We start from the raw sequence: 26,224 nt of genomic DNA, 5'->3' as shown, positions 1-26,224 counted from the left end.
CCTCACTATTGGGTCACCTTTGGCAATTTTCTGACCTAAGCAACCACCTGTTTGGTCTCGCTGCTGAGCTTCTGGTGCCTGCAAGGGGGTAGCTGCCATTATTTGTGTGTGCTGGAGGAAGAGGTGCCCAAACCATGCAGGACAGGGAGGAACAAGGTGATGTGAAGAGAAAGGCCTTTCAGTAATGTTCTGTTTAAAAGAAAAACCTCAAGACTACTACTGAATGTGTAGGCCTGTCTTTCCTAGAAGTACTCAAGATGGATCTCATGGCTTTATTTCCAAAGTCTTATAATGACAGCAATCTTCCAGCATTAAGCATGAAGCAGCCATTCGTCATACCAAAACGACACTGGTAAGGGGGGCCTAAATCAAGGTTTAAAATTCTTTCCAGTGGCGCGGAACTTGAAATTTGCCAGAAAGAGGCGAGTGTGTGATGTTAATAAGATGAGAAGCCAAGTCGGGCTTGGCTGTGGACAGGGACAGGAGCCCCGGCAGTCGGCGGGGGAACTGAGTGCCTCCAGATGCCCCCCGTCAGCGTGCGGGCACGGGGCGGCGGGTTTGGAGTTTTGGGGAGAAAGGAGGGCAGGAAGACCCGCGAAGGCTCTCCCTTCACCTCACGGGGAGGAGGCGACCACCGCTACCTCCGAGCCCCCCCTTCCCACACGGAGCCGCCGCCCCTCACAGCGAGGCCGCGCTCGGCGCCTCCTTTGTGACAGGCGGGCCGCGCCCCGCCCCCAGCGCCGTGCCGGGCGCAGCCGGAGCGGCGGCGGCGCCATTTTGCGCTGCTGCGGGACTCGGCGCGGGGCGGCCGCGGCGGGAGGGAGGTGGCGGCGGGAGCGCTGACGGCAGCGGCGCTTAGCGGGAGCGGCTGCGGTTGCTGCTCGGCACTGAGCGTCCCCGTTCGCCCTAATCTAATCTAATCTAACCTAACCTAGCCTAGCCCAGCCCAACCCCGTGGCCGGGACCCTGCCGACATGAGCGACGTGGAGGAGAACAACTTCGAGGGGAGGGTGAGTGGCCGGCCCTGGCGGGGCCGTGCTGAGAGGGGGCGCCCTGGCAGGGGGGGTGAGGGGGGCGCGAGGAGCGGCGCGGTGCTCTCTAAAATGGCCCCTTCGGGAGCCCGAGGCTTGGCCGGGCCGTGAGCCACTCACGTCTCCCTCCTCGCCCTGTGTCCCCCCACCACCCCGTTTTTCTTTATTTTTTTATTTTATTATTTGTATTTAACGACCCGGCGGCGCCGAGGGAACCGGCCCGGCTGGGGGCTGAGCCCGCTGCCTCCCCCCTCGCACGCTTCCTTCTCCCCTCACGCCTCCGCCGCCATCCCCCTTCCCGGGGGGGGGGGTTGTGCCTCTATCCTGCCCCCTCCGGCCCCCCCGACAGCAGGGCCCAGCTCCTTGCCCAGCCCCCGTTTTCTCCCGGTCCCCTTCAGCCTCCTGCCCCCCCACCGCCGTGCTCCGTTGCCCCCCGGGCCCAGGCTCGGGCCCCCCTTCCCCCCCCCTTGCCCGCGGGCCCCGCAGAACGAGGAGGGACCGGATCCTTTTGTGAGCGCTTCTCCTGCCTGCCGGCCCGCAGCCAGCACCCGTGTGTGCCCCGAGCCCCGGGGCCGGGCCTCAGAAGGCACCGGGGAGGTACGGCCCTCGCTGTTAAACCCCTGGCACGCACCGATCGCGTGTTGCCGAAGACTTTCTCTCAAGGAGCCGCTGCGGTTTGGTAACCCTGTTAGGCCTGTTCCTTCTCTCTTCCCTCCGATGGCTGCGGTTTTTCTGTAGGCCTCTGACTGGTCCCTTCCATTTTCTGTTTTTGTTTTTGTTTGTTTTTTTTTTTGTGTGTTTCCCCCTACTGATGAGCAGGGCAGGCAGGAATTAGGAGCTGATTGAAACAGAAATTAAACGTGTGTTCTCACTCCATCACCATTTACTTTATTTTTTTTTAATTTTGCAGAGATTTTTTTTTTGTTCTCTCCTAGAGAGTTGCTTTAGAAGAACACCTGAGCATCCTTTTGGTGACTTTTTCTGATGAACCAGCGATAGCAGCTTTTCAGTAATATGGTTACCTAAGATTGTTGCCTGGAGAATCGAGCAATGAATTTTTAAACGACCAGAGTCACATTCCAATAATTATTTTTACAGAAATACTGTAGCCTTTTTGTAATGTTAGTCTTTAAAAAAAATAAAGAAAACAAGCAAAAAAACCCAGTCCCCAGGCTGAATGTGTTGAACCTGCCTGCCCAGTGACTGCTGCTGGTTCCTCAGGTGAGGTAAACAAAATCTGTTCTTGTGTTAGTTGCTGGACAAAGACGGCTGTATGCCTATGCTCGTTTCAGATAAATGAACTAATCTCTGAAAGGAAAGCCAGCTAACTCAGAGAAGGTTGAGCATAAGTATTCTTTGTTGTTCATTTTTTAAAATTTGTTACTTCAGCCTCCCAGTTTATAGCAAAATTTATATTTTTTTATTATTTTCTTATAACTATTTATGTTAGGTTCCTCCAGAGAATGTGTGTATTAGGTGCTGTGATGGATCTATTGTTAGTGTTAAAAGAACCTGATACAGCTGTTCAGCTTCAGTATTTCTGCATACCTTCTCCTGCCAAATGTAGAAGTAAAATTAATGTTTTGACAGTATTTGAAGTAAGAGAAGTCCTGCATAGCCGTTTCTCTGACTGTTGCTTCTCAGTTGGCTTAAGCTTTTTTTTTTGTTTTTGAGGTGGAAAATTTACCTGTTGGACAGAACTGCTGACCCCATTGAGTTTTCACTTGGAAAACTTGCATTCTTTCCTTAATACCGGAATTTCTGAATCAGTCTAGCAAGTGGCACTCTCTTGCTCAATGTTCTTTTTTAAACATAACTGAACGGAACAGGATTCACTTACGGCTTTTTTGTTGTTGTTCCAGTTAGGAACATTCCTAAGCAGTTTTTTTTTTTTATTTCACTAATAAGTTTTTTGTAGACGACGAATATTTGAAATTATATATATATAAAATGTTGCAGCCTAATATATATTTCATAAAATTAAGCGTGTAAGTTTTGGGGGTAGTCAGTCTTTAATCTCCTATCCCCAGTTGGACAGAACTCTGATGCGCTGAATGTCCTCGGGCCTCAGTTATGTGCAGGCACCTGGGATGGAGAGAGTATAGCAGAAGAGTTCAATGGGAGAAGGAACCGCAGAGAGACTGGGGGGGGGGGGGAAGGCAGCGGGGGTAAAGAACCTGCTTTCCTCCAAATTGACACAAAAGAGATTTCTGAGTACCTAACTTTTAGTCCTCCTCACCTTCCTCAGCATTCAGCTTAAATACTAACTAGTGTGATGTTTAAAGGGGGGTTTAGTCAAAGTCCCTTTCTGTCCGTATAGATGCATCTCATCCCCAAGACACTTCCAGTTAAGTTCTTGAAAGTAGCAAAGTAGTGATGAAGTCTGACAACAAGGCGAAGGTGCATATTGAATCAGCAGTAACCAAAAGAATTCTTAAAAATAAATCTTTACATGGAAGATGAGTTAGAAAGTCTTTCCCTGTTTTGCTTGTTACATGTGAAGAAAAAAATAGTTTTAACAAAAATAAATGTCAGGAATTACTCTGTTTAAAATAAAGCATGTTTTAGCAGTGTTAAGATGTCCACGTATCTTGCCTCCAATTTGCAGTTTTAAAATCATGCTGTCACTTCATGTGAAGAGGAAATTGAGGATAATCTTGGAAATAACTTTTCAGTGAGGTTGCATAATCTGTACTGTTTGAAAACTTGCATTTATAAGGTGTTGGTTAAAATTGTAGGGATTTAAACTATTATTCTTGAACTCGCTCATTTCTTTACTGATTTTTTTTTCCAAAGCAAATGTTAATCAGATATGTTCAGACTAATTAACGTTTGCTCTGTTTTTACATCAATTTTGCTTCAGCAAGTTCTGTATTAAGAATGTGGCTGGTGGAAGAGAAGAAATCCTGCCCCCAAGTATGGTTATTTAATGGAAAGAAATTGACAGAATAATTAGAAATATAATGGGCATACTAGATATAAGTTTATGGACTCGAAGAAGGAGACAGATTTTAAGTCATGTTTCTGTCCAATGACGTGAGTTTTGCAAAAGGTGCAGGATTTTATCACCATTAAGTGTTCGTTGTGAGCAGGTTAGACAAATGAGGCTTTTTATCTCTTACTGTTGATAGATGATAGCTTTGTAAGGATTTAGATCTTAGTTCCTTTCATATTTGTCCAGTTATTTGTAACAACAGATTGTTCATCTGGTGCATGTTCTGTGATGCAGCTTTATTAAAAGCTTTCCTAGAGCAGTGGAAGAGTTGTAGTCTGAACAGATGCGGACGGAAACTCCACTTGCAGTTTCGATCAATTTTTTTTGAGCTTCTGCTGTAATCTTAAAAGTTTACTAGTTCTCTACCAATATTAATGGGCTCTTTGTCTAAATAGATAAAACTTTATATCAGAGTGAAGGCAGAACTCCATCTTACATCTCCAGATTGATCGTCTTTCGTGGCTCTAATGAGAGGCCTCTTCCTGCTCTTGCCAGAATCTCAGTGATTTCAGTCTAATAAAGCACTTGAACCCTAGATCATTTCACGCGTGAGCCATTTTGTTGAAGGAAGGATGTGTAGTTCGTACGCATGCAAGCGGCTTTTGGGTCAGCTAAACTCTGAATGTGTCTTGTGGTTTTTGCATGCAAGCTTCATAAAGAAAATGTTTAAATTCATGTATGTTCCGATGCTACCTAAACCTGATCAACCTTGAGATCATTTCTTTGGTTCAGACACCTGTATCGGCAATCTGCCACCTCAGTGGCAAGGAAGGCACGCTGCTTTCCTACCTCTTGAAATACAGGCGTGACAGGCTGCTTATGCTCTGTAGTTCTGCATTAGCTTGGGAGGAAGGCTGTGATCGTGCTGTGGTTTCTGATGGCAAACATGGGAAAGAAAACTTTTTACGGAAGTTGATTTTTTTTTTGTTTGTTTAATCAACTTAATAGATTCTAGATTGTTACCTGCACAAAAGAGTGACCACAGAACCCTTCCTTGGACAGGTGTATATTCAAGCCTCAGTGAAGAGATAAGCATATATTTCAAAAGGTTTATTGCTGAAGCTACTTCTTTTTACTTTTTTATTGGAGCAGTGTCACTGATAACAATATATGAAGCTTGCTGATGCCAATAACTTTATTTTTAAAATATTTAAATATGTATATAAGATAGCACAACTTCAGTTTCTGTATGAAAAGAAACTTATATTTTACATATGTATTAAAATATTTATGGAAGAATAGCTAATTAAGAGATTAGCATTTTTAGTGTGGAGTGACAGATCATAGTATTAAGCAAAAATGTAACTTTTCTGGTGAGTTTAGAGGAAAGTTGGTGGGTTCCTGTCAAAGCAGTGGTTAAAAAGTAATCTGGTCTCATCTCAGGAAGAGATGCTGCTAAATTGACAGCTTAATCCAGCGAATGTAGGCTGCTACCGAATTTCAGTTTCTTTTTTGACTGCTTTTGCTTTTCCGTTCCCTTATGAAGTTGGACTTAGTTTATTTTTGGAGTTTGGGTAGGATTTTTTTTTTTGCAAGATTTTTGTAAAGCCTTGAGCTATCTTCTGCTAGCTGAATGGTGTTGCTGTACTACTTGCTGTCCTGTTCTGTCCCCTGTGCAGGTGGTGCTTCTCAAGGTGGAGGCCGACTGAAATTTCTGGGTGATAATGTGTTTTTTTTCTTCCCATTTGACTTCCCATGCTTTCCTATAGGAAGCCTAGTGTAAGCCTAGCCTAGTTGGCTCTTTTTACTTAGTCTCTCTTTAAATTCTGATAGCCATGTAGCAAACCCTTTATGACGTGCTCTGAAATGGTGAGGCCTGAGGCATGGTAAAATGTGACAAAAGTGAGGATAGAAGAGTCATGTAAAAACTATTTTTGTCTTTTCTTGTTGTCTTTATCATGCCCTCTGATGATGGGTGCAAATCTAAAAATACTTACTAAAGACTTCTGTAATTCTAGTCTACAAAAAACTGTTTTGTTTTTTTCAAGTAACTATTTTGGAAAGTAGCATTTCTCTTGAAGGATGTGAGGAAGATAAATGGCAGCTATAACTTGCATCACTTATGGTTGAAACAGTTGTACTGGTATGGAGGAAATGCATTGACGTGACTATCATCTTGCTTAGCTGAAGTTGTCGATCAGTTATTCAGTGCCTAGGTTTATGTGAGCATTAGGGAAGGGTAGGAAGAGGCATCCTGTACATACTACTTTTTTCAGTGTTGTTCTTTATGGAATAAACAAGGTAGGAACGATGGAAAATATTCTTCAGTGCTCTCTATAAATGCTTCTAGTACTGCAGTTCTTAACCAGAGAATCAGTAGCTGAAGCGGCAGTCTTCAGATTGCGTTCACCTACAGTAATTTGTTTGACTTCTTAGTGAATCATTAATCCTATTTCCCAGTATGTGCTTGAGGAAGTCACCATATCTCACTCTGAGGAAGCACACTGAAGATTTTTTTTCCACTTTTGCCATGGGAAAAGTGGTATTGACAAATGTATGCCTTTTGAATGGGAGGATTGATCTGAAGACTGCTAGGTAGTTAGCTGGCTGTCTCTTTCCTACAGACTGTAGCGAGAGCAGATGTAGATGGTTTGAAATGGTCCCAGTGAGTATCTGCCTGTAAGGTTGTAAGGGTGAGAGTGGCACCTCGAGAGTTGTATAACAAAGCAGAAAACATCAACATGCACACTGTCAAGAGTGAGGTTGTTGTGGGGTAAGGAGCTGAGTTTAACAAAATGCAGTCTGATCTGTGGCCCTCAAATGACTGAGGATCTTTAGAACAGAAAGATAAGTAAATATTGAGGATACAGAGAGAAATCGTAGTTTGTTCTTTCTTAAGTAGTAGTTAAATTAATTTCTGGGGTAAGCATGGATCTAAGATCAGGATATCTAGATTACTTGAAGACTAGTACAGAATTTAGGGATTTGAATGGTTTGGATAATAGAGGTGTCTATTTGTTGTTGTTAAAGATGATACACTAAGAAATATAATGTTCTCGTTGATATTGCAGAATGGATGTATAAATTGGTTATGAAGAACAGTGGGGTCTGTCTGTGACATAGACTAAGACAAATCTTGCTAGTTATTTTCTCATCGGGAAATAGAGGAGGAAAATTCTTTAAAATTGCTCTCTGTGACACCTTGAAGCGCTGAATCTCTTAATCCATACCTGTAGTCTTGCTGATATAAATCTTATTAGATACTTTTTCAGTGTCCTCCTTAAGTCCTTAAACTCTTCCAGGTTATTGTGATTCCCTTAGTGTCTCCTTTTGAAGCACTGTAGGAGATATAACTAGGTGATCTATGTTGCATCAGAAGATGAGATGTAATTGCCTGCCAGTGACAGACACAGTATGCAACTGCTAACAGGTAATCTCTCTTTAGCTGCAGTTTACATCTACGGTTACTTTGTTTGAGGAAGTTTGAAATGTGTAAGAACTCGTGCTGTCACCTCTGTCACTCTGCTTCTAAAGTTACGTGTTCGTGAGTGCAGCCCTTAAAGGGCTGGAGCAACCAGCTCGGAAAGGACTTGACCTCCATGAAATGCTGTACTGCTTGCTTTTAGCAACTTCATACAGAGCCGTTGTCAGAACTGATGCTATTAGAAAAACTGTGGGCAGTGTCAGAAGATGCTTCAGTTGAACAGATAAGGATGCTAAGCTCATTTTGTCATCGTATGGGAGTTACTGGGTCCTTAATATTTTTGGCACCTCCCAACACTTCTAGATTGTGCAGTATCTGATTTTTTTTTTGGTTTTGTTTTTGTTCTTGTTTTTTCTTTTTTTTGTTTCCAACCTTATTGTCTAAGAAGTGATCTTTCAAATTTAAAAAGAGAATGGACAGTATAGTATCCTCATTAAGGAGTGACTGAGGAGAGTGAATTCTTTGTCGTTTTATTGAAGGATCTGTTCTAAATCTGAAGGATGTCACATTAAGTGCTTTTCTGTATTACTGGTCACTTTCACTAAGGAGGGGAGTGGAAATAACTCCTGGAGAAACTGGGAATTATTGCAGGATATGAAGTATAAATGTAAGAATTAAAGAGGGCTATCAAACAATGAAGAGTACAAAATTAGAGGAGAGGTAATTAAAAAGTATGTTAGGGGCTCTAAAAGGATGTTTTCTAATAATGAACAGTGAATTTCAGATGTAAAAATAAGAACACTGTATAAAATCTGGTATTACTTAAGTGCCCGTTCTTTCTTCTTTTTCTGTGACAGTCTTTTGTAGCTAGGCCAGCAGATAGCTGGTTCAGTGGGATACCCTGTAACGTAGACCTGCTGGGGTCCACGTCACAGCCCAGCTTTGAATTTGGCCTTCATTGATAAGTTTAGTGTGCCTGTCAAACTAGAAGGTGATGTTCTCCATGCATCCTGTGTCCTTTTCATTGGGGTAAAGGGGAAAAGGCAGCATAGCTGTAATACTCCTGTAATAAATAAGGGGCCTCTCATGTTCCATTTTTGGTTGATTTATTGTCTTTAAATATGAGGAAGGAGTCCTTTGAAAAGGACTTCAGTCCAGAGTGCTGAAGAATTCAACTACAAAAGAAAATGCAAATCTGGACTTACACAGAAAAATAGATAAGTTGGGAAAAGTATTTTAAGGACAGGCAGGAGAAGAAATGATGAAAATGAAATGTAACGCTTGTGGGAGGGGAACTTGCTATGCGATTTTTCCATTACAAGTTTTGCATGTTTTTTGGTGACATTATAGAGGTATATAGCACACATTTCCACAGCTTTTTTTTTTAATAGCTGAGCTCCCTAGGAATGCTGTACACTAAAATGTGAGGAAATCCTAATCTGCTCTTTGTTTGCTTGTTTTCCTAGTTTTTCTCTTGTGTGCCTTATCATACAAGAAAACAAAAAAAAACTCCTGTCTGTTATTGGATTGCTTTGAACTGCAGTATTATACGTCTTGTTTTTTGTGGATTAAGTTGTGTGCAAGGAAAACAGGATAACAATGAGGAAGAGAAAGTAGGAAGAAAAATTTGTCTTGCCTATATCTATGTGCATGTATTATGCGAGTAAGTATGTGCATAGATAGATTTTGACTGGAAATCTTTGGCCGTGCTGTTGAACTGAGTGTCCTAGTAATAATGCGTAGGAGTGGAATTTGGGGTATTTAATACTGAGAAGTACATAGTTGTTATTAGGGGGAAACTCAGTTATTGATATCAATATTTTTAATATATATTTGTGCTAATTAGCTTTTTAGTTCATCTATGTATCGTACAGAGAATAAAAATCTGAAAGGGGAGGAGGGTAGCTTTGAAAATACAGTAAAACACCGAGAACTCAGTAAGCTCATTGTTAGACCGTAGACACTTATACAGTTTTAAAGCTTTTTTTTAAAAAAGGTTGTTTTATAAAGTAGTTTCTTGCACTTTACCTGCTGGCTTTTCAATTTGGTAGATAACATCTGAACTCCAGCAGAGTTTTATAATCCCCACGTGCTTAAATATACTAAATGTTCTTTTTCCATTAAGGTTAATGTTCGTGAAGAAATTGAAGAGTTTTTTCCAAGAATGTGGAAGATAAATCAAGATAAAAGAAGGCTAATGAAAAGTATTAAAGATCAGAAAATTAAAATTGAATGGGGGAAAAAATTGAACAGAAGATTGGTCAGATAGAAGCACTTGAATGTTTTTTTTAAGGCTATAATGAATTGTTTGAATTGGGGAAGAATACACGAAGTATGAAAAATGAAAAACTCAATGAAGAATGAAGAGAAGTAGAAAGCAAGAGTGAAGTAGAATTAAAAGAATCTGGAAGAATGAATGGGTCCTAGGTTAAGTAAATGTATGGTTTATGTTCCAGTGTCTGTATGATCAAGTTGTAGATGAATTTGCATGATTACTTAGTTAATAGAGAATTGGTGATCTGGTTCAAGCAGGGATCTATTTGAGGAAAGCATACAATATTAACAGTGGGCTAGCAAAATGAAATTTGTTCTGGAGGGTATTGCCTAACCATTTGTTTTTTCAGGAGCAATCAATATAATAGAATTACTGTACTTTAAATGTTAGGAGTTAGGCATTTGTACAACCAATACCATTTGTAATACTATCTTTTTCGTTAGGAGTCTCGCTCCCAGTCAAAATCTCCAGCTGGGAGTCCTGCTCGTGTAAAATCGGAGAGCAGGTCAGGATCTCGCAGTCCATCGAGAGCTTCCAAACATTCTGAATCGCACTCTAGGTCGAGATCAAAATCGAGGTATGTCTGGGAAGTAGTTCGAGTTGATATTCAGTATTATTGCTTACGCCTGTTCTATTGTTACATTGCTGGGATTTTTTTCCCCTTGTAAAAATTATAAACCTTTTGGAATGCACTAAGACGACTGCGTTAATTTGTGTGTTGGTGGATGTATAGTTGGACAAAGCTGGGGGAAGATTCCATAAGTAATGAAGTATGTGTACTTATAGGGAAGTAATATAATAGAATTAGTGGAGTAGAAATTGTTACTAAAATGAGAAGATTTAACTACTCCAGAAGAGAGTACAGCTCAGTTCTGTGAAAGCTTATGTCCCCTTCCCCAAAATCTTTTTCAGGGGAACTCTTTCTTGTGTAGACCCCTCCTTTAGGAAAGAAGGAAAATTCAAGTGAGAACTACAGCAAAAGTAGTCTGGGTTGGATAAAAAAGTAAGCTCCATCACTATTGGAAATGTTGGAAGACACTACTTGGGCCAGTTCTTAACATTCCTTCACTGGAATCTTTTCTTTTAAACAAAATCTGAAAAAATATGATTGAAGTTGGGCATGGATAGCTTCTTAATTTATGGGAGCTTTAGTATTTAAGCTCGTTTTTGGAAGCTGCGTATGCCTTTCTCTCTCACTGCTTGTGCTTGCGCAGGCAAAGTTTTATAGTTCTCAGTTCTGAGAGAACTTGCTCAGTGTACGGGAGGAATGTCTGTCTTTTTTTCCTCTAAGTATGTCATAAAATATCCAGCTCATGCTACTTCTCTTCTTCCATTTTCCCTTGCACCTTCATACTGTTGAAAACTGGTAGACCTACTGAATCTTTTTATCTGTGGAGAGAGAAACCAGAAAACAAAACATTTGTAGCCCCAGAGGGGGAAGGGGACTTGCATAGTATTACATTTTTCCTCTTTACCTGTTCCTGGGAGAGATCAGTGACTTCCCTATCTGTTTACTTTACCAGGGAAGTCTAAAAGAGTTACTGTGCTCTGAAATTCCTAAGTTCAGCCCGATGTTACAGCTTCTTCTCTTGCAGTGTTTAGCCAGATATCTGCCTGTTATTAGGATATAACAACTGTATGAAATCATGCAGCTTTGACAGAATTGTGCGAGTTCAAAATTGTGTTTATCATTGACTGGATATCCGCAGAGAAATGCTTGAGGAGTTAAACAGCTTTTTTGGTCTCAACTGATTTTCAAACTTCATTTGTAGATGCCCTAGCACTGTTGTACTGCTACATCTTTCAGTTTATCAGTTAAGACAATATTTTACAGTGTGGTATGTTTGGTTTCTGTACCAATATGCAAGTGTTAGTTACATGTGGAGCCAAGCTAATACAAGTCTAAGCTCTGAACTTTCTGAAGACTGTTGTGAATATAATCTGTTTTTTATGCCAGAAGCACTCTGACCAAATTGAAAATTGTGCTACTGAGCAAGTTATTTAAGATCCGCAATCTTAAGATGCACAAAGTAAAAGAAACTTAACTATTTTTATTGTAGTGAGCCTCTGAAAAATGAATTTAAGATTTTTCTCTGGGAAATGTAAGGCTTACATTTCAACACATTGGGTGCATATGACCTAACTAAAAGCTTTCTCTTTGTTGAAGATCCAGGTCCAGAAGACATTCGCACAGACGTTACACTCGCTCCAGATCCCATTCCCATTCTCATTCCCATAGGAGACGTTCTCGAAGCAGATCGTACACGCCAGAATACCGCCGTCGAAGGAGCCGTAGTCACTCTCCAATGTCCAACAGGAGAAGGCACACAGGCAGCAGAGTATGTCATGTTCCCCAAGGCTGAGTATCAACAAAACGGTCACTGCTTACATCAGTGTAGTCTAAGATAATTGCAGGCTGAATTTGACTTGCTGTCTTGTTATTGGAGGATACGGGAATTGTTTTTGGGTTGGGGGGACAAAGTCTTTCCTTAACAACTGGGCACTTACACCTTGTGCCAGCCATTGGCAGGGTAGTTGTAGAATCTTACTGAAAGCCATGCTGTCCCAAGTGAGTATAGGTAGATAGGTGACATCTGTTTCCCTCTGCTCTAGAAGTTGGACTTTTTCTATTTTTATTCTGTTCCAAGCACGCGTACACTTCACAAAAAAGGCAACTGTGCGTGCCTTTAAAAAAAAAAAGCGAAAATACTTACAAGATCAACTGTAGGAGCAAAGGAAAAAAAAAATTTTCAGGTGTTCTTGTTTATAACATATAGCGTATTATGTTGAAGATTGCTTGTGATTTTATATTTCCAAGTAATGATTTTGGTTTAACTTGAAGAAATAAACTCATTTGTTATTAGCTAACCTGTAAATCGTAATAAACTGGAAAAACAGACAGCTATGAAAAGGATCGATAGTCCTCTCAGAATTCAAATGAAATAAGCTAGTGTCTGTATGGACAGGGATAGGAAGTGTAGGTAAATTGACTTAAGATACTACTTTTATGTCATTCAGAGAGATTTCTCCCAGTGTCCTTCCTTGTTCAGTGTTTTAGATTCTGGTTTCGCATCACTTGATGCTGATCTGAGTGAGTACTACTACACATGGGTCTGCCTCTTCCTTGGTGAGGACCACAAACGATCCTTTTAGTTTTCATCTTTATTTTCTCTTTATTTATTTATTATTAATCCTGTCAAAAAGTATGTAGTTTTTTGCATGCTCACCTTAGTGAAGCAGCTTACCACAACCAGATAAGACCAATGTGAGGGAGAAGATGATTATGTGGAAGAGGGCAAGACTACAGCAGTGCTAATGTACAGCGGCTTAAGCTGTTGTGAAGCAACATTTGTAGTTAAGCTATTTGTGGATTGTTGCCAGTGTGTAGTCATACTGTTGTAAATACGAATCTAATGTCTTAAAAAGTTGGCAGGAATAACAACTTCAAAAGGCTTAGCAGATTTCCTGGTAAAAGACAAATGAATCTACTTTACTACTTTAGGAAGTATTAGAATATTTTGCTGTGAAGTCTTTTTTGCCTTGGAAATGACTCTGTGAAACATGAGAAACTCCTCAGAGTGAATTCCATGTTCGTTCTAAGGAGTAGTTCTAATAGTGTCAAAACAAAAATAAATCAGATTAGAATTCTCTAAGCTGCAAGGTCTAAGGACACTAGGAAAATTGGTAGCAATTTTGCCACTTCTGCTGACCTTGCCATACTGTGCTAATGGGAGGCGGTACAAAAACTCAGTATTAAAGGTGTCGTTTAATCCTGCACAGTCAAAATCTTTCCAGTGGTGATGTAATTGTCACTTGTTGCCTAGGGTGCACAGAGTGATTCTCCGTACTTAGCTTGCCTTAGAAAAGATAATAGGGTTCATTTCTTAAAAGAAACACAACATAATTTGAAACATACTATTATAAAAATAAGGAAAGATGATATGAGAGCATGCGTGAATCATGTACTTCATCACTTCCGTGTCTTGGTAGAAGATAGGAAGGGGAATTTGTTACATCTGCAAGCTATAATTTTTTAACTGGAGCTAAATTAGGTTGCAGATCTCCTGTTATGAGAAACTGATGCACTCACTGAACCTGCTCAGGCAGAAGCAAGTAAACACAGCTGTAATGTTTTTTAAACATTCTTGTGAAAAGAAGTGCTTATCAAGTTGCTACTTCCTACATGGAAAAATACTATCCAAATACTTTTTTTCTTGCATAGCAAAAAAGATGTGCTTAACTTGGTCACAGTCACTATCTAATGTTACGATTCCCCAGAAAACAAGAGTTTTTAAGTCCTAAATATTTTCCTGCAGATGGAGAACCCAGTAGGGTAAACTTAAGCCTACCTACTGCACAGACATGCTTTTCTCGGTTTATATTTTGCATTCTGGTTCTCATGGCTCTGTATCTGAAAATCTACATGTTGCAGTTTAAAACCCAGTAATTAACGTGCATGTTCCACTGTTCCATGCATGTTATTTGGCTTAATGTAGTTACTTAATTTGTTTAAAAGTGTAGAATGTCAGCTAGGGACCATGGAATACTTTTACTCAGCTTTTAGTCTTAGTTTGTTTCATGACTATGTACTTGAAAGCAGAATTTTCCTTTCCTTATGGAAGTAAGCTTTGAAATTCAAGACTTTACTTCTAAATTGTCATCTAAAAATTGTCACCTTGGTATCCAGGAGTACAGAGGGGTTCATAAGAGAACGTGACAGGAGATCTCAATCTGTTCATTCTTCAAGTCAGGATGAAAGGCAAGCTCTGAGGCATAAATTACTGTGCATCAGTACAGTACAGCACTGTGCTTTGAAAATCTGAACTACAACTACAAATTTTAACTGTGTTGACTTGCAGTTACTATTTTAGCTGAAAAAATGCCTGTTGCTCCAATTTTAAATTCCTGCTTCTAGTATAACAGGTGCCAGGAACTTAGCTGGAAAAAAAAATCACAACAAAACCAAAACAACAACTTATTTTGATCAAGATAATTCTTAAAGTTAAATTGGCATTATATGAATTCTGGGGCATGTAGAGAAATTTTGAACCTAATAGGAAAATGAATTGCAGTACCTTGAACAACTGTAGAATTTCTTATTTGACTTCCTTTAGTTGAAGTGAAGTGTACGAGTATTTCCATTTCCTACATTATTTTCAAGAATCGAGAGTCTTGCTCTAGAAAAGTGAGCACACTTTTCGGTTACCGTTTCACAGAACCAGCCTTCAGTATGTAGCTGAGAGAAGCTGCTGGTTTTGATCCAGTTTACTAGTGAACAGAGAGAAACTTTAAAATTTAAATATTAACTTTCATTATAGTTGAACAGGAAATGTTGGAGGGAGGAGGGGTTGGGAAGAACACCCATTTGGTAGAAGGCAAGTTACAGTTCAGCTGTGTGTGCTTAGGATCTCAGCTGCTTTTCGGGTGTGAAACTGGAGGCAGCCTGCAGTATTCAGAACCGGTGGTGGTGGCCTTGTAGAATGGCTAAGATGGGAGTTGAGGCTGGCTGACCAGTTTTCAGCACACACTTAGACATCCTGCCTGCAGCTTGTTGGTGATTTGAGTGAGAAATACTAATAAAACAGGTTCTTGTTACCTGTATCTCTTCTGTAACCATAGTGCCTCATTTCTCTCAAGTGTACAGTCAGAATTTTTCACCAACATGAGAAGTTTACCTTTTGTGTTTTTTTTTATAAAATGAAAATCAGAAAGTGAGCTACCCTTTGAAACACCTTAAGATTGGAATGTTAATGCTTGAAATATTAAGGTTTGTAATAAACTATGCTTAATTTTTTCACTTAAAAATAATTGAGAAATTTCAATGTAAGAATGTATAAGTTGTATTTTATTAACTTAATTGGAGTTAAACATTTGTCTTACCAGGCCAATCCAGATCCTAATACATGTCTCGGAGTGTTTGGTCTCAGTTTGTATACCACTGAGAGAGATTTGCGTGAAGTCTTTTCCCGTTATGGACCTTTGACTGGTGTCAATGTGGTTTATGATCAACGGACTGGACGATCAAGAGGATTTGCTTTCGTTTATTTTGAGAGAATTGATGATTCTAAAGAGGTAAATTCATACTTTACTACTTCAAACAGGTGTGCTCTTTGTGCATTGTCTTTACAAATATCTTCGTAAAAAAAATATTTGTGTGTATTCACTAGAAAGTTCTAAGTGCGATTTATTTAAAATGTTTAAATCATGTGGCACTTTTAGACAGATTAAACACATTAGTTCAGTGTTCAGACGTTTAGGCAAATTTTGAGCCTGGGCTGTCTGTATTGAATTACTAAGGAACATGGTACTTTGATTTGATAATCTATTACTTCAAAATGAATATAAGCCTTTAGGCAGATATAGACATCCAGGATTTTTCCAAATTTTTCAAAGTTAACTCTTCAAACTAATTTTCTGTATCAAAATTCTGAAGGTTCTCTTTACTGTTTTCTTTTAAAGTATGTCACCATGCATTTGAGGGAGTATGTTTTTTTGTCCTCAATTATACTTCAGTTAGTGACTTTGCTAGTTACACAAATAGCTGTTTGCAGCTGGACTAGTGGCCAGTAGTGTGATTGATGCGTAAAGAAAGAATCAAAGAATCTGAACAGCGGTCTGTATTACGATTCACTGCAGTAAGAAATATTTTAACCTGTATATGGATATTGTGAGCTTTATTAAATTTAATAAAATTTGTAGATGTAAAATTGTCGTTAAAAAGTATAGATGTATCCGTTCTTCTTTAAAAAAAAAAAAAACTATTTCAGTCAGACAGTTTCTTTTATCCCACATTCTTCAAGACAAATAAAGTACAAATACTAACTTAGCATGTAAGCTTTCATTGTGGGGTTTTCTCCTTTCTTATTTGCAAAATGAGTTACAGACTTCAGGCATCACATTTATGGATGAGTAGTCATGGGCAGATGTTTCAGATTTGCTGTTTGATTCTGTTTGTTAGATAAGTATGTTCATAATGGTTGGGTCTGACCCTTCTCACCTAGCACTGCAGGAAGGGAGGGTGGCAGCTGCGGGTCTACTATCAGTAACTTAAAAATGAAAATTGCTGATGCTAGTTGATGATACTTTAATGAAAAATGTTTCATGGATGGATTGGTTGGACTAGACTCAGTTTTGAGCTTTGACTGATCTCTGGTATGATTCTACAAGCAATTGTGATATGGCAAGCAGCTGTAAAAGATGGTGAAGTGATGTACAGAGAACTGGTTTATAATGAGAATGGAAGTTGTATACGTGGGGTTGTTGCAGGCTAGAGGAGGAGGTAAGAACAGGAAGCTTCCTTCAGCTTCCCTTCATTTTCCCACAGTTGCTTTGACAGGTTGAGAGAGGAGTTGGTAGGATGGGTAGGATTCACGTTTAGTGGCCTTTCTGGTTCTGACCTTTTAGCCTAGTATTTCTTTGCACTGGGGTGTATGAGAAACAATCTGCAGCCAGTAACACAGGCTCATGTGAGGGTCTCAGTGAAGTACTGTTTTTATTTATGATCGCAATGGAGGGCGTTCTGCAAGCAGGAGCATCCAGCAAAAGTATTATCATAACCTTTTATTCCCTATTACCCAACGCTTAATTACTCCCCTGTTGGAATTGGCCGAGTACTACAGGTTCACAAACTACTCAACGCTTATTACTATACCATACATACAGAATTTTATTTGACCAACCGTTAATTTCTTCGTTTTCTTTATTTATTCTCTCATGACTAAAGGGCCTGGGATTTTTTGTTGTTGTTGTTTTTACTGGTTTTGCACTGCTCATCTTGTTTTCCTTAGCTATTCTCCTTATTTTGGAACAGTAGGACCTTCCCCTTATCTGCTTAACATACTTCCCACTATTATGCCTGCACAATCACTTTTGAATATACAAGGTTAGTAGAATTTTCCACTGCAAAAACACAACTTTATTTCTCACAAGTGGGATTTTGAAACAGTGACCGTTCTGTAGCACAGTTAGTATCTAAAATACCTGCACAATATTTTGGCACATTCATATACTAATCTTGTCTGTTTTAAAACTTCATATGTCTTTAGAAGTACAGTTTTTTTCTAGTTGTCATTGGCAATGGTCATGCATAACACCATGCATTTCTTAAAATGTTCCGTGTAAATACCATAAAGTAATTTGTTTAGTATGAAGCTGCTTTGGCAGAAACTACAAAACTGGAATGCAAAGAAAAAAATGGGATGTTACATGCAGCATCAGAAATACAGAAATGAAGATGAGCACCGTGAGTGGGAACTGAAGTCATTGGGAATGTAAACAAATTTTTCTCCTGCCCTATTTGCTAAATTATTTCAGTTATATAAATTCCAAGTGTTGAGAGATTTTACACTCCTCCCTCTTCCCACACCAGCCCATTGCGGGGGAAAAAGAAGACTTTATTTGACTTGATTTCACAGGCTCTGAATACAGATTTGAAGTAGCAATAAGCAGGAAAAGAGGATCTAGCTATAGGCGTGAAAATCTGTGGCAGGCCCTGTAGGAGGACTGAAGGACACTAACTAATTCCCTGTGGAAGATGGATCTAATCTGAAAAGTTGGGTATGCATAATAGCAATGTTACTTGGGCTGCTTTTGTTCCAAGTAAATACATTTTGTCTTAATAGGAAAACAAACAAAAAGCCTCTGAATAATGGGAATGTAAAACTCTAAATAAGATGCTTTAAAAGGCTGCAGTTCAGTTCAGCAGTCATAGATGGACTAAATAGGTGTGGAACCCTGTTCTGGGGAGTACAGGGGGAATGGACAACAAGGATTTCAGATCATCTTTACTGTTACCCTTCCAAGAGGAGCGCACTGGGAAGCCTCTCGGCTGATGCACTCTCAAACACTGTTGATACTCAAATTGGACACTAAATGGGTTGTGAGTGTGTTTAAACTTTTGTGCTTGGTTTAAGATAGGTCAGTCCCAGCCCAGCGTGGGTTCTGTTGCAGCTGAGGTCTTGTTGGGAACCTTTGTCATCATTAGTAACCGTTGTTACAAATCGTGTCAGTTACTGAGCTGGTTAAAAGGCTGCTATGTGTTTTGATTTTTTTATGAAGCTACATCTTTGTTTTCATAAAGTTAGAAAATTAGTATTTGGTACTCCTTTTTGGCTTTGTCTGTTGCAATGGGTTGTCTTACATTGTCTTGCTACTCTAAGTCTTCAGAAGTACATACGAGGAGTACAGTACCCTTATGTGGAGAACGAGATCCATACGTTTCTGCTGAAGACCTGTTTCTGAAGATAGATGTAGTTTCTTTTATAATTCTCAGCATTTGCAACACTGGCACTGAGGTGTCCATTTTGAAATATTTTAGCTAAATTTTGAAGGATGTTCACCTGCCCGTTACATTATTATTAGTTTAAGCTTTTCCATTTCTTCCAGGGTTTACAGAAAAAATACAGACCTATGTAGTAGGATTTAAAAAAAAAAAAAAGTTGGGAGGCAGAATGATTATCTCAGGGTTAGCAATAAGAGAATCACGAGTAAAAAGCAGTGGGTGTTCTAGGGAGATGATTCTTACTGTGGTAGGCAGGGATTTCATATGCCACTATCTAGCTTTTCAGTAACCCGTACTATCAACCCGTAGCTGTTAAAGCTGAGGCTGCTGTGAAAGTATTGTGTGTCTGTAGGAGAACTCATCTGAGAAGCATTAACTACAACAGCTGTTGGCAATGGGAAATTTCCAGTTCCTAATGCAACTTAGATGCTATTTACAGTTTTGACCATCTTTCAGAACAATTTTCTGAAGTAGTTTTTTTAGCAATCAAGACAGACTTTATGGAGACAAACTGAGCTGTTAACATAGCTCAGTTGCCAAAAACTAGAATAATTTCAGGTGTTTTGGTCTTGTTTTTCATTTTAATTTGCAAGACATTTGATCTGTGGTGCAAGCAGACCAGTTTTTGAAGCATTGTTACTGGCTAAAGCTTCTCCTACAGCTTATTGAAGAAATGTTTAAGTGGTGGTTGTAGTATCAAAAGGACCCTTGATGTACCAGAAAAGAACATGAGAAGGTCTTAGATATTTGGAATTACAAGTTACAGACTTGAAAAAAAAAGAAAAGAAAGAAAAAAAATTATATTTGCGATTATTCTAATTATATTTAAATAAAAAGCAACCTCAAACTAGAGAATATAAACAACTCTTGCTCAGAGGTGAAATAGACACTTGAATTCAACTTGGCAGGCTGCAGTAAGTGTAGAAAGCTGGGTTTCCTCATTTGCTTCTTCTTCCCACCACTTTTTTTTTTCCAGAACATCATTTCAGACAACCTCATAAAATCCAGGGCTGAACTAGTGATATCAGTGTACTTGGGGGGAAAAAAGTTAATTAGGTCTGTTCATCCCACGTTGCACCTGTGACAAGGGAAGTGATCTTTTTGTTGGTGGCCTTAAGTACCACTTGAGAAATTTCAACTCTGAGTTTAAAAGAAAAAAAAAGTCTCTTACCCTGAAAATATTTTTAAAAATGAATCCCACCATAAATTGCTCGTTTGACTTTTTAAGTATATTCAATCTGCTATACGTAAACTCTAATATCTTTAGAATACAATATATCCAATGAGTTGAAATCTGATGAATTTAATGTTTCCTTTCTAACTGTTTTGAGACACTGGAGGTGATGACCTTGTAGTTTGGGAACTGCTCATCTTTGTCAAACACCCTAGATAGTAATTTGAAAGAACTTTCTTGTTATGGATAGGCTATTCTAGGTTTAAAACTATAATGTAAGATTATTATATGTTTCATTCACAAGTCTTATTCTGTGTCTTTTGACTGCCATCATAGAGATGTTGTATATGCTGGCCTACAAAGTCAGTTTTTCCTTAGAGTTTGCAACCAAAACTAGTAGTATATGTTTATGGGAATCCTGGTTGGTTGCTTGCTTGCTTACTGTCATCTTGCAAAAGCTGTGCCAGTCTTTTGACAGTGCTCAAATATTTGGAAGAAAATCAAGGTTGAAATAAAAATAGACTGACAGTTAAAGGCTCCTAAGAAGGCATTACTTGTCTTTAAACCCCAATGTAATTTGATTTTTTTCTTAAATATGTTTTGTTTGATCTGGAAAATATATTCCTATCTTCCTATCCTTATAGCGTTGGAAAGTGTTTTCTTTATTGTTAGAAAAAGTATGCAACTTCTTTTCACTTCAAAAGTTGAATATTCTTAGCGTTCATGCATGCCCAAAAGTAGCAGGAGAAGCAAACTGAAATTTGTTTTGAATACAGCGTGCTACTCTAATAAAATTGTAAAATCTTAAATTTGAATATAAGCTGCTTGAAGTTGAAGGAAAAAATTTAAGTAAGTATTTAATTAAGTATTTAATTTAAGTAAGTAGGGTCATGAATATGTTTTGACAGTCTTTGTACAACTTAAATACTTTGGTATCACTTGTCCGAAGTATGTTTTAAAATAGACTTTTTTCATACCAAAGCAGTCATTAGTTAATAAAGTCAACTGAAGTACTTTGTTTGAAAGAGTTAACATGTGGAAGTTAAGAATGATGCAGAGATTTTAAAAACATCTTTGGAAGGATTTTCCAATTGCAAAGGACTGAATGTGAGTGATACCATCAAAATTATTTGTGTATTTATGGTGGTTTATTCTGTTTTCACTTTATCTACTGAAATACAACACATTCCCTGGTATTTCCAATACAAACTATCAAGTCTCAAAATTAATTCATCAGCTACCCTGCTGGTATCCTGCTTTTCTCTGTGCTGTTCCCTATATCGAAGAACTCTTCCTCCTTCTTCTTAAAGAGGTTCTGGTTCTTTTAACTAAATAAAACAAGTGCCAGGTGTTCTGGAGTTCAGGTGGCTTGTTATCAGCTAAGTTTTTGTCTGCAAGTTATTGATCAGACATAAAAGTGCCATGAAGCAAAAAGTTCCTTTCCTTCTAAGACTCATTGCGTTTCACCACTTTTCCAGAAAAATGCTTTTCATCATGATGCTGATTTTTCAACCAGCTTTTTAGCAGCATTCAGTTTTAGTGTTACGTGCATGTATGGCCATAATGTGTGCACAGATTTATTTTTTAGTTCTTTCATCCTTGTGGAGCAAGGCCTTTCAAAAAAATTCAAAGCTAGGGAACTAAAGCTAATGGTCATGTTTAATTCACAAAACATATTTTAATACATGTTGAGAAATTTGACATGCTTTTAGGCTCAGCCTTGTAGTTAGCCAACTCTAGTTGTTAGATTGCTGTGTGGGAGCAGAGCTCACTAGGTGGCGATATAGTACAGATATAAACAGAATTATTAAAGCACAACCTAAGTGCAGATAAATATGTTAGTGATAACTCAGTCACTTCCAGTTTGGAGACAGTTAGATCTTGTGGGTGTCATGTTTTTGAGTTCTCCTCTATAGGTTATGTGTTAACTCAGTAAGATCTTTCTTAGAGAACTACAAAAAAAAAATTTACATTTCTGAACAGTTGCTAATTTCATTTTTAAAAAGAAAAAAAAGAAAATGCTCTTCTCTGACATGGTTTGAGGCTTGTGTATTGTGCCTCACAGTTAAACTCAAGATTTGTCTTTTCGCTGTTGCTTAACTTGAGATTAAAACAGTATCTTTTCTCACAAAAAAATGAAAATAACATGTATTGGATGAACTGGGTTGTAAAGTAGTATTTAGGAGATCCAAGAGTAGTGGTGAGGAAGGATCAAAAAAAATTTTGGCTTTGAAAATTTTAATAACTATGAAGTCCAGCATTAATTGTAAATTTTTATTATTTTATTTTTTAATTGCTATCACCTGAACGTAAATCTCAAAAGTACGCTGTGGTCCTCTGAAAAACTACTTTCCTGATTTTGAGTTTGAGAAAGACCACTGTATTGATTCAAAGAGCAAAGAAGCAGGGGCTAGAACACCCAGCGAGCGTGTGCACGAGCTGCGAGCGGGTCTGAAGGCAGAGGCTTCTCAAGCGCAGACCCTCCTGCGTATCGCTTTGGCTGGCTGCTATTGTGAGAGTGAGTGGGGAGGAAGGTTGTAATTAGGTATCCATGTAGGCTGAACCCGCCATTTTACTAAGCTCTGCTGGAGTAGGTCCTTGTAAGGGAGATGGCAGGAGGCTGGGAGAGCATGAAATGGCAGCCGACTAGCAGTAATCCGGCCATATGCACCCTACAGGAAGCCACTGTTTTGCACAGCTTTTGAATCCGCCCATCCCCTCTGGGTCAGAGACGGCGCTAGGAAAGATGCAGTTTTCAGGAAAAGCTGCTTTGACTTTGTTTACCTTTCTGATGGGGTAGTAGGCGAAGTCTACTACAAAGAAATTGACTGTGTTAGTGGGTAGTCCTGTGCTTTCTTAAAAAGGGATCGCGTGGCACGGTGCTCCCGCGCCCCAGTGCAGCCCTGTAGCACTGCCGGCGGACGGGCCGGGGGACAGAGACCAGCCGTTCGCCACAGTGGGGCACTAGTAACCAGGCTAAATAAAACAAGGTCGGGGCTTGTTTTTCTAACAGAAAATAGTGTGTTTTGCACATAGCTTTCCATAGTGGGTTGTAGGTTTCACGCCCCCGTCCCTTCTCTTTCTTGCAGGCAATGGAGCATGCAAACGGTATGGAGCTGGATGGCAGGAGGATTCGGGTGGATTACTCAATCACCAAGAGAGCACATACACCCACTCCAGGCATCTACATGGGCAGGCCAACACAGTAAGGAGTTCACTCGCTTCCTTTAGTAGGATTAAAACTAGTTTAAACTGAATGATTGAAATCTGGTGGAAAAACTGAACTGCAGACTTTTTTTTTAATTTTAGAGTTATGCCAATTATATTTTCTCACAAAGGTATTAATATAATTGTGTTACTGTGATTCAGATATACTATTAAGTCCTACTGTAGTTTCCTGTATTTATTTTAAAAATTGAATGTGTTATTTAAAAAAATCATCTAGCACAGCCAGTTAAGGCACCTTTAGCTAGCTTAAATATTAGGGTGTCCATTTGCCTTTGATTCTGATGTGAATTAGGCTGAAAACCTTGATGTTGTTTTTATCTGTTTTGTTATTTTAAATGTTTTTCTTTGAACGTTTAATCACTAGATTAATTGCTGCTTCTTAAGTGTCTCATTTACAAGAACACTGGAAAAAAAGTTTTTGAGTTATTTAATTTGATGAAGAGTAGAATCTGAAGTACTTCTTGCTCTTTTTTTTTTTTCCTAACAGCAGTGGAGGAGGTGGTGGTGGCGGAGCAGGTCGTCGACGTGACTCTTACTATGATAGAGGGTATGACAGAGGTTATGACAGATACGAAGAATATGACTACAGATACAGGTGCATAATTTTAATTCTATTTTATTTCTGTAGGAAAAGTGGGTTTGGGGGGAAATTGATAAGTGGCAAAAAAGAAGTTACTCTGCTTCTACCAAGATTCAGCATATGTGCTTGCTTTGTTTGAGAGCCTTGTTACGATAGTTTGGGTAAGATTAAAGTAGTCGTCATCTTCAGTGCCTCTGTAATTCAGCTACGTATTAAATAGTTAAGTGAGAGGTGAATTTTGCTACCTGGAGAAGGTAGAGCGTATATTTTGCAAATGTAGTGGACAGACAGAAAGAGGACTCTTCTTGCATACTGTATATAGAATCAGGAACAGCTGACAAACAGTGCTGTTAAAGAAGAGGTTATTTGTAGATGGGGGTTTTTAATGCTTGACATTTCATAGCTATCTGACTGTTTTGAAAGTTATCTAGTTTCAGAGAATGTTGTACAACAAGAATTGTAGGCATCTGTAAAAGCATTTAGGTGTTTGCAGGGCTAGTGAGAGTTTATTAAATGTTCTGTAGATATGCCACATAGTTTTAAACCCATCAGATAGAGAAATATAAAAGCATTTGTTAAATAGCTATAAGCCACAGCCAAATAAAGCTGAAGTCTTTCATACTGGCCAAATCTTTCAGTGCTAAGGAAATGGTTTTGTTCTGTAGAAGTAATGTGAATGAGGCTTCGTTCATTATGATGATGTTTGTTTTCTTTTTTAATTTTCCTTAAAGGAGACGATCACCATCGCCTTACTATAGCCGGTACCGATCACGATCAAGATCCCGTTCCTATAGTCCAAGTAAGTAAATACACAGGAATAAATAGAATCAGGCCAGCATAAGACTTGTTATTAGTCTAATCGGTCAGTGGGAGTTCTGAAAACAAAAAACCTGGGCACTTCCAGTGTTTGAGTTCATTTATACTGTTTGTTCACAGTAATGATGTTGTCTGTCTTTTTTTTTTTTTCCAGGGCGCTATTGAAGATCAGAAGAGTTACAGTTGAGGGCATGATTTTTAAATACAAGGTTCAGATCTTAGCTTCCCTACTGCTTCCCTCCCTCCCTTGTTCTCCATCCAGCTATTTTACAAAACTTTGGTTCATTTAGAGTATACATACCTTCAGTTGAAGTATTCCTGTTTTCCATCCCTTCTTATTGTAATACTCTTAAATATTGTAATTGTTGTAGTTTTTGTGTAGTAAAACATCTTAAGCAAAATGAAATAGAAAACCCAAAGTGTTGATACATTTTGGAAGTCATTCCTATTTTGTTTTTAAACCAATTGGACTCCTGGCTAATTACGAGAGAGCAACAATATTTTTAAAGCTTGCATGTCATATGTAATACACTCAGATACTTTAACATAAACCTGCATTTCCAAGTAACTCGTTAATCTTTCTGTTAAAATGTTTACCTATTACTTTGATAAACAAATAACAACTTTGAGCCTTTCCTGTAATGACAAATTTATTTAGATAGTCATGAACCAGAGGATTTCTTTTTTTGTCAGGTAGTTGCTTTGAGTGTAGAATATTTGAGCTAGAGCAAAATTTGGTATTTGGCTGACCAGGAAAATAGATCCTTGTACACAGAAAATTTAAGACTGTATTTTATACATAAGTTTTTGGATTGCTACACAGTGGATAACATCTGAAGTTAAAACCATAAAAATTCTGTTTGTTTTTTTTATTGTACTTGGTTGAATTTTTCCCCCTAATTAGTGCAGGAAAAAAAATATTTATTGAACATAGCAATTAGTTATATAATTTGCTGTTCATTTAAACAACAACAACAAAAAACTTTCTGGTATTGCAATAATGATTTAAGCAAGTTTTGTTTCCGGTCCTTTTTGGAGTTTGAAAGTATGGATGGAAAAACCTGTAACTACATGTAAACCTTTTTTTCCCCCCTCAATAAAAGTTAATTCCACTGAAATGTGGCTTCTTGTTTTCTGTTCTACATCTCGTGTCACCTTGGAATACAGGTTAAGCAGGACATGATATTGCTGCATGAGTAATAAAGTCAGCATTTATCTGTTTCCTTAGGAGCTTTGTCTTCCCTGGGAATTGGCATGCAGTTATATGAGATGGCTAAGCAGAGTGGGTAGTCCAGATTTTTCTTGGACTATCTTTGGCACTTGCTGGAGTCATGGTGAGATGGTTTAAGGAGAAGAAACACTGTTGACTTTGTTTAGATTTCTGGCAAGTTTTGCCCTCTGAAATAACTCACCATGTGGCTGGTTGAATGTCGATGTTGGCACAGCAAAAGGAATAGGACTACCAAGCTCTCACAGCAAAA

At 38.8% G+C, this 26,224-nt stretch overlaps 1 protein-coding gene across 4 annotated transcripts; it reads left to right on the top strand.

Moving 5' to 3' along the window:
- The first annotated feature begins 755 nt into the window (after nucleotides 1-755).
- Nucleotides 756-25,861, top strand: TRA2A (transformer 2 alpha homolog). 4 transcript variants are annotated; one of them, XM_048070279.2, is made up of 8 exons: nucleotides 756-1,010; nucleotides 10,109-10,242; nucleotides 11,905-12,004; nucleotides 15,549-15,737; nucleotides 23,209-23,324; nucleotides 23,835-23,942; nucleotides 24,659-24,726; nucleotides 24,898-25,861. In XM_048070279.2, exons 1-8 carry the CDS (start codon nucleotides 975-977, stop codon nucleotides 24,906-24,908), a joined length of 762 nt encoding a protein of 253 aa, XP_047926236.1. In that variant the 5' UTR covers nucleotides 756-974; the 3' UTR covers nucleotides 24,909-25,861. The 4 variants fall into 4 exon arrangements, with proteins under 4 accessions (XP_047926236.1, XP_047926235.1, XP_047926238.1 ...); XM_048070278.2 differs by having other exon boundaries at nucleotides 761-1,010; nucleotides 11,833-12,004; XM_048070281.2 differs by having other exon boundaries at nucleotides 763-1,010; nucleotides 9,516-10,242; nucleotides 11,833-12,004.
- Nucleotides 25,862-26,224: the final 363 nt, after the last annotated feature.

The sequence above is a fragment of the Anser cygnoides genome, chromosome 2 (assembly GCF_040182565.1).
Source record: "Anser cygnoides isolate HZ-2024a breed goose chromosome 2, Taihu_goose_T2T_genome, whole genome shotgun sequence".
Lineage (NCBI taxonomy): Eukaryota > Metazoa > Chordata > Aves > Anseriformes > Anatidae > Anser > Anser cygnoides.
Note: the sequence above shows the minus strand (reverse complement) of the source record. Positions and strands in the feature narration are given on the sequence as shown.